At 38.8% G+C, this 13,603-nt stretch overlaps 1 protein-coding gene across 2 annotated transcripts in view; it reads right to left on the reverse strand.

Annotated features, from left to right (window-relative positions):
* The window catches only part of fbxw9 (F-box and WD repeat domain containing 9), a 15,517-nt gene extending 2,016 nt beyond the window's left edge, over window positions 1–13,501 (reverse strand). The window contains exons 1-8 of one of the 2 annotated variants that reach the window (XM_002661103.7): window positions 13,138–13,501; window positions 11,768–11,856; window positions 10,541–10,688; window positions 7,969–8,701; window positions 6,258–6,406; window positions 5,562–5,762; window positions 5,420–5,485; window positions 1–42 (exon numbers count right to left, since the gene is read on the reverse strand). The exon at window positions 1–42 is cut by the window's left edge and continues 2,016 nt beyond it. In XM_002661103.7, coding sequence (XP_002661149.1) covers window positions 1–42; window positions 5,420–5,485; window positions 5,562–5,762; window positions 6,258–6,406; window positions 7,969–8,701; window positions 10,541–10,688; window positions 11,768–11,853 — 1,425 coding nt within the window. In that variant the 5' untranslated portion in view covers window positions 11,854–11,856; window positions 13,138–13,501. Of the gene's footprint in view, window positions 43–5,419; window positions 5,486–5,561; window positions 5,763–6,257; window positions 6,407–7,968; window positions 8,702–10,540; window positions 10,689–11,767; window positions 11,893–13,137 lie in introns of both variants that reach the window. The other variant, XM_068218759.2, reaches the window with a different exon arrangement.
* Between the last annotated feature and the right edge of the window lie 102 nt (window positions 13,502–13,603).

Here is a 13,603-nt window from a genome sequence, read left to right on the forward strand (position 1 = left end):
GTCTCCAGAAGCGATGGCCAGAGTCCCTCCTTTAACACTTAACTGAACAGAGGAACACAATGAGCAGAAGTACACACAGCTCAAGAGCCGATAGAAAATCAGCATACCCCTTTGAAATAACCCAGCAGGCACAAGACGTCAAGATGACATCAGATTGATGTTGTACCCCAATGTCGTGGGGACATTGCATTTTGGGTGGAAATGAAAATCGGGTTGACATCAGAACCCAACGTCAGACAGATGTTGGATTTTGGTCACTTTCCAACACAACCTAAAAACAACCAAATTTCAACGTCTAATGATATTACAGCTTGATGTTGTGTGGACGTTACCACTATGACATCTATCAGACGTTGGATTTTGGTAATTTTCTTACTCACAACCTAAAATCAACCAAATATCAACGTCTAATTATGTTACAGCTTGACATTGTGTGGACGTTACCACTATGACATCTATCAGATGTTGGTTTTTGGTTGCCATACCTGATAAATAAATGTCAGTACTTGACATCAATATGACGTTGGTTTAAGATGTTGGCTCGACGTTGAATTTTGGTAATTTTCTCTCTCACAACCTAAAATCAACCACATATCAACGTCTAATGATATTACAGCTTGATGTTGTGTGGACGTTACCACTATGACATCTATCAGACGTTGGATTTTGGTCACTTTCTCTCTCACAACCTAAAATCAACCAAATATCAACGTCTAATGATGTTACAGCTTGACATTGTGTGGACGTTACCACTATGACGTTAATCAGACGTTGGAGTTTGGTTGCTATACCTGAAGAATAAATGTCTGTACTTGACATCAATATGACGTTGGTTTAAGATGTTGGCTCGACGTTGAATTTTGGTCATTTTTTTCTCTCACAACCTAAAATCAACCAAATATCAACGTCTAATGATGTTATAGCTTGACATTGTGTGGACGTTACCACTATGACGTCTATCAGACGTTGGATATTGGTTGCCATACGTGAAGAATAAGTGTCAGTACTTGATGTCAATATGACGTTGGTTTAAGATGTTGGCTTAACGTTGGATTTTGGTCACTTTCCAACACAACCTAAAATCAACCAAATTTCAACGTCTAATGAAATTACAGCTTGATGTTGTGTGGACGTTACCACTATGACATCTATCAGATGTTGGGTTTAGGTTGCTATACCTGACGAATAAATGTCAGTACTTGACATCAATATGACGTTGGTTTAAGATGTTGGCTCGCGTTGAATTTTGGTCATTTTCTCTCTCACAACCTAAAATCAACCAAATATCAACGTCTAATGATGTTACAGCTAGACATTGTGTGGACGTTACCACTATGACGTCTATCAGACGTTGGATATTGGTTGCCATACGTGACGAATAAATGTCAGTACTTGACATCAATATGACGTTGGTTTAAGATGTTGGCTCGCGTTGAATTTTGGTCATTTTCTCTCTCACAACCTAAAATCAACCAAATATCAACGTCTAATGATGTTACAGCTAGACATTGTGTGGACGTTACCACTATGACGTCTATCAGACGTTGGATATTGGTTGCCATACGTGACGAATAAATGTCAGTACTTGACATCAATATGACGTTGGTTTAAGATGTTGGCTTGACGTTGGATTTTGGTCACTTTCCAACACAACCTAAAATCAACCAAATTTCAACGTCTAATGATATTACAGCTTGACGTTGTGTGGACGTTACCACTATGACTTCTATCAAATGTTGGATTTCGGTTGAATAAATGTCAGTATTCGACGTCAATATAACGTTGGATTTTGGTCTCTTTTTAACACATTGAATTTTGGTCACCCGACATCACGACCTAAATCTAACCTAATATTAAAGTCTTCTGATGTTGTGTGCCTGCTAGAAATAACTGTATTTATCGTACAGCCTGAAATCAAATCACATTACAGATAACTTTCCCAGCCGTTGAAATGTTTTTGTAGCCTTCTCCAAACCTGTGCCTTTATCCTCAAGGTCTTTTGAAAGCAGGGTGAAATGTGATTAAATGTATAGATCAGGGGTGGCCAACCCTGTTCCTGGAGAGCCACTTTCCTGCAGATTTCAGTTGCAACCCATATCAAACACACCTGCCTGTAATTATCACATGGTGTTCAGGTCCTGATTAATTGGTTCAGGTGTGTTTGATATGGTATGCAACTGAAATCTGGAGAAAGGTGGCTCTCCGGGAACAGGGTTGGCCACCCCTGGTATAGACGTTCACAGGGTATGCTGTTTTTTTTCTATAGGCACAATAAAAACAACAGCGCAAGAATATTTATGGGGCACACATAATAAGCGGGAATGTGGCACCTAGTTTTATAATGGCTTTTAAAAAATGTATGACTCATGATGCATTTGTCTTTTAAGTCTTCTGTTAACACTAAAATTAACAATTTATGGACCCTTTAATTGATTCAAACCTTTACGAGTTTCTTTCTACTGATGAACACAAAGGAAATATTTTAAAGAAAGCTGAAAACCGGTAAACAATAGCCTTTTTAACACAGTGATACCAGTAAATATCCGGAAAATTTCCAGAACGACTTTACTGGTAAATTAAAAAATTCGCTCTTCACACAGGCGAGGACACTCCTGAATTTTTCCGGAAAAGACCATTCACACATCCATTCCAAAACACTGGTAAATTCTGACATCATCAACCAGAAATCAGCTCTAAATAGCTTCGCTTTTTTTAAACATAGTAGGTGTCGGGCTTTTATTGATGATTTCACTTTCTAAAGCTTTAGCATTGGGCGAGGCAGTGGCGCAGTAGGTAGTGCTGTAGCCTCACAGCAAGAAGGTCCCTGGGTCGAGCCTCGGCTCAGTTGGTGTTTCTGTGTGGAGTTTGCATGTTCTCCCTGTGTTCGCGTGGGTTTCCCCCACAGTCCAAAAACATGCAGTACAGGTGAATTGGGTAGGCTAAATTGTCCGTAGTGAATGTGTGTGTGGGGGTGTTTCCCAGAGAAGGGCATCCACTGCGTAAAAACCTGCTGGATAAGTTGGCGGTTCATTCCGCTGTGGCGACCCCAGATTAATAAGGGGACTAAGCCGACAAGAAAGTAAATGAATGAACCTTTAGCATTCATGTAGCTGTTTTGTCCTGGAGACATCCAAAGGCGGAACCGCGAACCAAAGCTAAATGTTTACACACTTGACTACATTACAAATTCTGTATATGGATAAGTATTGTGAGCAACTTGGATGAAAGGAGGAACACTTTCGCATGTCGAAATGTACAAAATATGTATGTGTGTGTGTACTGGTGCTCAGTGGAGCACTACTTCACTTCATGTGCACCCGCGTCAAGCAACTAAACTAGCAGAGCTTGAAGGTAAACAAACAGCGGTTTACTATAAGCATCTTATCGATAATTATTTACACAGTTTGCATTCAGAGGGAACATATAAACATTATCCGGCTAACATCTAGCAGCTAAATGTGTCTGGAAAGATATTCAAAGGCTTTTATTTTCCTAAACAGCACGGATGTGAATGTGTCTGATTGGCTGGAGTAGACGTCTCACGTCAGCATGTTCTAATCGCCCACGCGCTCTTTCCGGCAATTTTCCTTCTGCCTTCACACAGCGCAGCCTTCTGGCAAATTACCGATAATGTTACAACTTCTCTTGATGGAAAATTGACGGAACCAATTTACCGGTATTTTCATAAAGGGCCTGTTTACACATACAGACCTTTGTAGGTGTGAGAGGGACTAATATTGACCTCCATTGATTTTTCGACTATGGGAGTCAATAGTTACAGGTTTTCAGTTCTTCTTAACAACACACAATATAAAGAGACTATATAAAGGTTTGGAACCAGTGAAGGGTGAGTAAAAGATGACGAACGTTCATTTTTGGGTGAACTATTTCTTTCATTTAATGTTGCATAATGTGAGTTTCTTCTGATTTGTTTTTTGTTTCATTTTAGACAATTAATTTGTTTTAAATGATCAGTTTTTGGGTTTGCAATGTTCATTTTCCATTTATAAATAAAAAATATTGTCAACAGGAACTAAGTAGGGTTCATTTAGGTACATTTTCCAGGTACAATTTGCAAATAAATTTGATCAGATTCAGCTGAATAAGTCATTCAAGTCAGAATAAAACGCATCATTTAAAAAATACTAATATATAAATATATATAATCACCGGCCACTTTATTAGGTACACTTGTCCAACTGCTCATTAACGCAAATTTCTAATCAGCCAATCAAATGACAGTAGCTCAATGCATTTAGGCATGTAGACATGGTCAAGACGATCTGCTGCAGTTCAAACCAAGCATCAGAATGGGGAAGAAAGGTGATTTAAGGGACTTTGAACGTAGCATTATCATTGGTGCCAGACGGGCTGGTCTGTGTATTTCAGAAACTGCTGATCTACTGGGATTTTCACGCACAACCATCTCTAGGGTTTACAGAGAATGGTCCGAAAAAGAGAAAATATCCAGTGAGTGGCAGATAGGCTATAGCAGCAGAAAACCACAATGGGTGCCAGTCCTGTCATCTAAGAACAGGAAACTGAGGCTACAATTCACACAAGCTCAACAGAACTGGACAACTAAAGGTCGGTAAGACGTCGTCTGGTCTGATGAGTCTCGATTTCTGTCAACAACATGAAAGCATAGATCCATCCTGCCTTGTATCAATGGTTCACACTTTGGGCCCATTAGTACCAATTATGCATCATGTCAACGTCAAATGGCCTCAGCAGTCACCAGATCTCAATCCAAAACACCACCTTAGGGATGTGTAATGGGAGGTTCGCATCATGGATGTGCAGCCGACAAATCTGCAGCAACTGCATGATGCTGTCATGTCAATATGGATCACAATCTCTGAGGAATATTTCCAGCACCTTGTTGAATCTACGCCACGAAGGTTTAAGGCAGTTCTGAAGGCAAAATGGGATCCAATCCGGTACTAGTAAGGTGTACCTAATAAAGTGGCCGGTGAGTATGTGTGTGTGTGTGTATACTACAGGTATAAGTACATATTTAATAAGCTAAATAAGTACTATGTATCACTAATGAAAAATAAATATATTAAAATCTGTAATAACTAATATTGTTGAATAAGTATTTAACTTACAGCAACTGTTTCTATTTAAGTATATTGATGTCATTTACTTCTGTGGTACAAAGTGCAATGTCACTGAATTATTTAATTCACATTTTTACTTCTGTTGAAAATAGCTGTGCCACTCAATATGTGTCCTGATTTTTGTTTCATTTATTTGAAATAGGACTCTACTGTAAAATTATAAATAATAATAATAATAATAATAATAATGTCACATTTATGCAAATGAATACACACAAGCTCACTGGGAAAAAAGTCTAAAATCTTTGAGGGAAAAAAAGAGAAAAGAATAGAAGAAGTTAAGAATGTCCACCAACCCCATTGACTCCGGCCTGATGGTGGAGTGTGCAGAGTGTTTTTGGTGGAGCAGATGGGAGGTGGATCTGCAGAGAACAAAAGACAGGGGCTGAAGATAACTTCATATAAATGTCATTGAGCATGAACTAATGACTGACTGACCTTGATGGAGCGGTCGGATGAGCAGGTGTAGAGAGCGCCAGGGGTGTAGTGAACGCCGGTGACCAGTGAAGTGTGTGTTTTAAACTGCTGTACAGGCGTCAGGCAGCTGCTGCTCATGGAGAAGGTGTGCAGGAGTCCACGATTATCACCAGCCCAAACCTCTGATCCACTGAAGCTTACGGACAGCAGATACGAGCTCAACTGCAGGACAGACACACCGGACGTTACACACTACTGCTGCGGGTGCGATTTGTGAAATTATTAAACAGATCGACTCACTGTAGTCTACGTGAAATTGTGACCATTGTTTTTTTTGTTTTTTTTCATATTGTGACACAGTTCCTAGAGAAACTGAATCATATTCGAATACATTCATTCATTAATTTTCTTGGCTTTTAATTTGTTGATTTAGTAAATGCAGCAATGTTGTGCTTGTTAAGAATTTCAATGCATGTCAATGTGTAAAAACTGAGAACCAAATAAAATAAAAATATTCATTCATTCATTCACTTTCTTTACAGCGTAGTCCCTTTATTAATCTGGGGTCGCCACTGCGGAATGAACCGCCAAAATAAACTAAAAACATTGAATGAATAAATAAAAATGTTCTGTTCTGAAATGTAGAAGTTAAAATAATTAGGTGGAGTAGTAATGTAAGATACCTAGTAAGTATCCAGCACAGTGTGTTTGTAGTACCTGTACTTTCTGCAGGAGTTTTCCAGCCCTGCGGTCGAACAGAGCCACGCTTTGGTCTTTACTGCCTGATAGGATGAACTGGTCATCAGCCGCCAGACACAACACTGCATCACTATGAAGACGGAGACTCTTGACCAGAGGATTTGCGGCTGTGTGACAGTACATGAGATTTGTTGATGTGTTTAAACAGTTTCTTTTGCTCACTGAGGATGTTTATACTTGATTAAAAATTATAAATAACAGTGAAATTGTCAAATACTGTTGCAGTACAATTGAATGAAATGAATTAGTCCTGTGATGACAGCAACATGATGCGAAGCTGAATTTCCAGCATCTTCATTCTAGTTTTCAGTGTCATGATATGCTGATTTAACACTTTTATGCTGATTTATTGATCCAATAAGCTGATTTACAGTTGAAGTCAGAACTGTTCGCCACCCTTTTGATTTTTTTTCTTTTTTAAATATTTCCTAAGTGATGTTTAACAGAGAAGGACATTTTCACAGTATGTCTGATGATATTTTTTCTTCTGGAGAAAGTATTTTTTATTTCATTTCGGCTAGAATAAAAGCAAATTTGAATTTTTTAAACACCATTTTAGGGACAAAATTATTAGCCCCTTTAAGCTATTTTTTTCCGATAGTCTACAGCACAAACCATCGTTATACAATAACTTGCCTAATTACCCTAACCTGCCTAGTTAACCTAATTAACCTAGTTAAGCCTTTAAATGTCACTTTAAGCTGTATAGAAGTGTCTTGAAAAATATCTAGTCAAATATTATTTACTGTCATCATGGCAAAGATAAAATAAAACAATAATAGAGATGAGTTATTAAAACTATTGTGTTTAGAAATGTTAAAAAAATATCTTTGTTAAACAGAAATTGGGGAAAAAATAACAATAAAAGTTTTGTTTCTGCTTATTTTATATTTATTCTTTTACAGTTTTTATGGTACAGGAGTGGAAGGCATTTTAAACAGGAGCGGAATAGGCTTTGGTCTGGGAGTGGGACGGGACAAGATTTCTTTCTGTGGGAGTGGAACAGGATGGGAGTGAAAATTCCCTTCCGTGTCATCCTCTAGCTTACAATCCACAGTTTCTTCCATTATGGTTAATGGAGTTTTAACAGAATCCAGCACTGAACTAGGAAAGATTCTGGAAGTTCTCCTTTGTCAATTGCTAGAGCTATATAGTTATTATATTTCTCTGGAACATATTTAAAATTCAACTGTAAGCACTTCTGTCTTTGTGCCGTGTCCTTTGGAAGCCCAAATACAAAAACAGAAGAAGCTCTGTGGAAATAGAACCACTTGGACGCCATTTTAGCTTTCTCTGCTGTAACATTACAGTAACTCTGTGCAGGGTGTGTGCAGGAGGTGAATGCGTGTAACCGAAAGCCCTAGTGATCTCACTAGCCCGGATGTATTTTTTTGTAGTCCCTAACCTTTGTTCACTTTAGGCTTTGCTAAGCTAACTCTGTAAATGTCAAGGTCTCCCTTTGCATTGAGCTTTGAGCGTATTACATTCAGAGATGTTGTTTATGTTCACAAAGCTACATTACACATTAAAGTTTGATATCATAGAGGTACGCCCCTTTAAGATACCATCGCCACTATAGATGACCGAACCAGAAACCAGAAAAATTTCTAAAGAATTTGTGTGTGACAATATATTTCTTCATACTTCAATATATCTGTCTGTGTCTCACCTCGTGTGTCGTAGATGCTCAGCCTCTGGTCATGTGATCCGGCCAGCACCGTGTCCCGCTCGCAGGACAGACACAGCACTGCCGCTTTACACTGGATGAGTCCTCGCTCTGCTCCTCCGGCCTGCAGATCCCAGAGCTTTACCATGCTGTCGAACGATCCCGAGGCCAGAAGAGGTCCACTGGACGCCAGACACCACACCCATCCCCGATGGGTACTGATAGTGCCACGTCCCCCCAGAGTGTGCATTAACGCACCTCTCGGACCCTCATTCAGGTCCCACAGGTTTACATTCCGGTCCCTGGAGCCGGAGGCACACACAGCCCCAGCACCCCCCAGCAGGAGGACACAATTCACATCCGCGATGTGCCCTGAGGGGAGGACCATGTGCTCGAGCGGAGAAGAAGTGCTGGATGAGGCATTCTGGGATTGAATCTGTGCATTTAAATCAACATCCAGTTGCATTTGGACCATGTTAGCCTCCGCTGCCGGGGCTTCGCCATTTACGGCTTCAGCTGCCACTTCTTGTCTGTCTTCCACCATTTCCTGTTTCTCCGTCGGAGTCCCCTGTCCTTTCCAGTGGCCAATCAGCTCCTCCATTTCCAAGCAGGCTCTGGACCAATCAAAATCCTGCTTTGGTCCGACTGGGAAGGATGCTGCCGGGCCACAGAGTTTCTGAGTCCGAAGCTGCCAGGCCAAACGATCCTCGCCAACCTTTCCCAGCGTCTGGCACACCTGAGGATTACGAAACAGAGGGATACATTACAATGGGATGCCAACCATCGAGGACTTCGAGGACAACCTATACACTTAAAGGGCAAATATTTGACCCCTTTTCAAGTTTTAAGAAAAGTCTTTTCTGTCTCCAGAATGTGTCTGTAAAGTTTTAGCTCAAAACACCCATCAGATTATTTATTAGACCTTTCAGAATGCTGGAATTTTCTGCTCTGAACACTGTGTAGCTGTTTTTGTTGCCTGTGCCTTTAATACAAGCTCACCCCGCCCACCATTCCCACATACCTGTCAGAGTGTCTCAATCTCCACCTTGGCTGTGTCAGATAAACAGCACAGTGACAGACATAAAGGAAGCAGATCTCGAGTAACATTTGTGAGAAATACTACAGTAACAGCTTTCCCAATGATTATTTGATGTATTTGTTGTGGAGTTAATTCAAGCCTTTCTGCAATAATGGGTCACACACAATGCTGTTACAAAGTTAACGCACAAACACACATACAAAAACGCAGTGCACTGTTTTTTCACAGAAAATGTGACAGGATACACATTAATATCCACTGCTGTATGGATATCTGTTATGTTAATGTACAAAATAAACCTGACTTAACGGAATTGAAGCGTCTTCTTTTATTATTGTACTGACACGTGGCTGTGGTGATAAAGTACAAACGGTAAAATTAATTCATTAAATTTAAAAAGACAAGAATTACTATTATTACTATTAAGCTGCTTTCTCCGTTCGCCATGCTGGAGAGAAACAGTCTGCGCAAATGAAGCGCAGAGTTGGTGTCATTGACTACAGCTCTCCTCTGATTGGCTGAAAGGTACGAGTTACCCTGCCTCTGGCAGGAAAGTCTCAATAATACACACACACGTATCCAGGGGGAGTCGTACGTGAAAGAGGATTTGCACATTCTCATTCAGGATAAACTCGCAAGTTTTAAACATTCAAAACTTTTTGTACACTCTTATACATTTGCAAATGGTGTTTTGTATTTGTGAAACGTATTTTATGAAAATGTATTTTTATTTTGAGCACGTGAAAATTTTTTGTGAATATAAATAAATATTTTACGCACATGAATTTGATTTTATGCACGTGAATTTGGCTACGCATGTGTACATCGTGTCTTTTGCATGAATTTCTTTTGAGACTAAACTGATTCCATACACCACCACCATTCCCACGTGCATGTCTGCTTCTCATGCATTACATCAGATAAACAGCAGTCAGTGATAGAGACAGACACGGATGAAGCTGAAATACAGCTCATTAGTCAAAAATACCATGCCATGGTGATTATAGTGGTTAAGAATTACATGGCAGTTTTACTCTCTTTTTTACAAACATCCTCTGTTTTAAAGACTTTTTAACTTATAGAAAATCACAGAGTTGGAACATTTATTTTAATACCAGTTTATGTGAAAAAAAAAGTTTTGTGGACAAGTGTATTCTTATTGTAATAGAAACATGGCGCCTGTCAATCAAGTCGGTGGGTGGGCAAACCGCACTCCTACATCACATGCGATGGGCCTAAAATCACTTAGATTTGAGTCCTATTTTAAGGTCAGGACACCTAAAAAAGAGATTGTTGGGTTTCTAATCACTCCAATATGATTTGTGGACACACTATACCTACAGACAGTTCTGTCCATACAGCTTACAAAAGATAATTTTCATCATAGGTGCCCCTTTAATATTACTATGCATTACTATATATTAATATGCAAGAAATACATATTTTAAACAGTGTTTTGGTTTTGAATGTTTGTTTACTGAATATTTTTCTCAACGTTGTTGCTTTCTTTTACTTATAAACTTAAGTAATAATTACCTTTGGCAGCACATTGATGACACACTGCGCCGGGAGATGTGAGGCGATCTGAGTCACGATCTCCCATGGCAATGACAGGAGGTTCACTCCATTACTAGAAGGGGAGGGGCTTGTGTCTGTGGCGATGACGGACGGCTCACAATGCAAACTGTGGGGTGAAAGATCACAATACAAATGTCCACAGTCACGCTAAAAGTCTTGGAGTTATTTTTGATACTGAGTTAAAGCTTGACAAGGAAATATATTCGGTAACACTTTATTTTCATGGCCCATTTGAGTATTAGTAGACTGTCTCCTTAATTTGATACTTCTGCTAAACAGACATTTAACGGACTATAAGAAACTTTGCAAGTACATGTCAACTTACACTAACCCCAACCCTAACCCCAACCTAACAATCTACATATAATCTAATGAGAATTAGTTGGCATGTAAATGCAATGTAACTTATATTCAACAAACGGACCATCAAAATAAAGTGTGACCATCGTCAAAAGTGGTTTCTATCAATTAAGGAACATTGATAACTTGAAGCTTTTTCTGTCTTTTAAGGAGTTGGAAACCATCATTAACATTTTTGTTGGATTACTGCAACTCTTTGTATATAGGAGTTTCACAGGCTTCAATTGTATGCCTGAAGCTGGTTCAAAATGCAGCTGCCTGGCTTTTAACTGGGACAAAAACAAATTCTAATATCTCGGCGGTTTTATCATCCCTTCACTGGCTCACAGTCCAATTTAGGATTGAATACAAGTTATTGTTATTAGTTTTTAAAGGTTTAAATAGTCTGGCACCTACTTATCTTGGTGAGCTTCTTCACTGGCATACTTGAGGCCAGTTAGGTTGGAAAACCACTTTCAGCTAGTTGTTCCCAAATCACGATTAAAATCAAAAGAGGACTGTCGCAGCACCTCGTCTCTGGAATGGTCTGCCTTTAAATATCAGGTCATGCTCTTCCTTGGGTGCTTTCAAGTCTCATTAAAAAAAAAAATCACTGTCTGTCTCTTGCTTTTGATAGTAATTAATTTAAATTAAATTTGTTTTACATATTTGTATATACACACATAAAGATTTTGTATGTTGGTTGTTTTATAAAGCACTTTAGGCAACATCTGTTGATTTAAATGCGCTCTATAAATAAAGCAATCAAACAAACAAGCAAGGCACACGTCCAGCCAATGTTTACAATTTTGCCGAGCTCAAGAGGAGAACAAAAAAATAACAAACCTGTCAGGTAAACAGTCTGGAGGGTCACTGACAGCAGAGCGTCTCTCCTTCTGCTCATCCTCCAGGGCCACGTTCAGCTGCGACATTAACTGAACCACAGGGAGATCAATAGATGCTGGCATCACCTACAGCAATTATATTACCCTTACAAAGTCTACCATGATAGGCTTTTAATTATTTAGAAAACAATCGAAATAGCTTGTATTCAGTCTACTATGTTGTGGGACTGTCTGTTATTGTGTGATTTAAACAGGGGGATACAGTAACACATAAAACAGAAGAATGTGCTCAAATGGACTCCACAGTCACCAGATCTCAATCCAATATAGCACCTTTGGGATGTGGTGGAAAAGGAGATTCACATCAGGCTGACAAATCTGCAGCAGCTGTGTGATGCTATCATGCCAATATGGACAAAAATCTCTGAGGAATAATTTCAGTACTTCATATTTAAGAGTTTTATCAATCTGGCCATATACAGTGCATCAGAACAAGTAGACATTTAATGATGTACATTTTCATTGTATATTATACTACATGACTTCTCAAACAGAAAGGAAGACATAAACAGGACTGTTTTTAGTTTTATGTGTCAAGCATCACAAGACTAAACTAAATTATCTGTCCACAAATGCAAAACTGTTTACTGCCATAAAACATCTGGTATTTTGCTGTCAACCAACATGGCGATGTGTTGAGGTAAAGTCGGTTTTATAGTCACACATTCTGACTTTATCCTTAATAATATCATTTTAGAAAAGTGTTATTTCGAAATCCTAAATAGGGGAAATCATATTAGCAACCAATGACTATCAAAGTACAACATTGTTCAGTCAAATAAACAGTGCTAATGTTATTTTCAAGGCATACTTGCATGAGATTTCAGACCGAATAATCAAAGTATCACGGTAAACAATAGAGAAAGCGTATCACAAGCTGTCACTTAGTGAATGTGCGAATAAAACCAAATTTACCTCAATTGGCAACGTAATGTTTTTGGAAATTAACCTATCTGCTACTTAAACGAGAGGAGTCTGGACCTGGTGCAGTGCAATCTGAGCTGCATCAAATGCTTTTTAATGCACTCACCTAACCCGACCCCTAACCCTACCCATCTCAGTGATGCGATCTCTGCTTGCATAATAAAGGCTGCATCCAGACACTATTACTAAACGTTAAGGTGTGTGTTTACTATACACTAAAACTCCAAACATGATATATGACAGAAAGCAGACATTTCAAGCAGAACGTAAATAAATAGATGGCAGTTATCTAACGTTAAATCTTAAAGGCTCTAATTATTTAAAAAATATATATATATTTAACCGCAACAGAAATGGATAATATAAATGTATTTGCTTAAAACATACCTTAGTTTAAAGAAACTTCCTGGAAATCAGAAACAGCTCGAATAGATAAACGATCCACATTTCTCATTCGTCGGGTTTTTGTCATGTATTGTTGATTATTTTGAAATGACGCTGCACAATCAGCTGTTTATTAACGTTAAGTTATCTGTTTTCCTTCACGAAGATGTTGATTTGAGATAAAAGCGAACATTTATGAAATAATAATAAAAAAGAAAACACACAATGAAGCGGATGTTCGCTTATTACCAGATAATATAACTGACTATTCACGTTAATATTCACGTTAATATTGCTATAATCTGTGTGACTTGCAGCAACTGACAGATGTCAACACCGCACCGTACTTCTCCGGCGCATATTATTTACGTCATCGGTGTTTCCGCTTCGCGCGTCTTGTTTCATGTAGCTGTCATATATTTTACAGTCTAATCAGGTCTTAAAATGAATATGAATAAATCTGTGTTAT

The sequence above is a fragment of the Danio rerio genome, chromosome 3 (genome assembly GCF_049306965.1).
Source record: "Danio rerio strain Tuebingen ecotype United States chromosome 3, GRCz12tu, whole genome shotgun sequence".
Classification (NCBI taxonomy): Eukaryota; Metazoa; Chordata; class Actinopteri; order Cypriniformes; family Danionidae; genus Danio; species Danio rerio.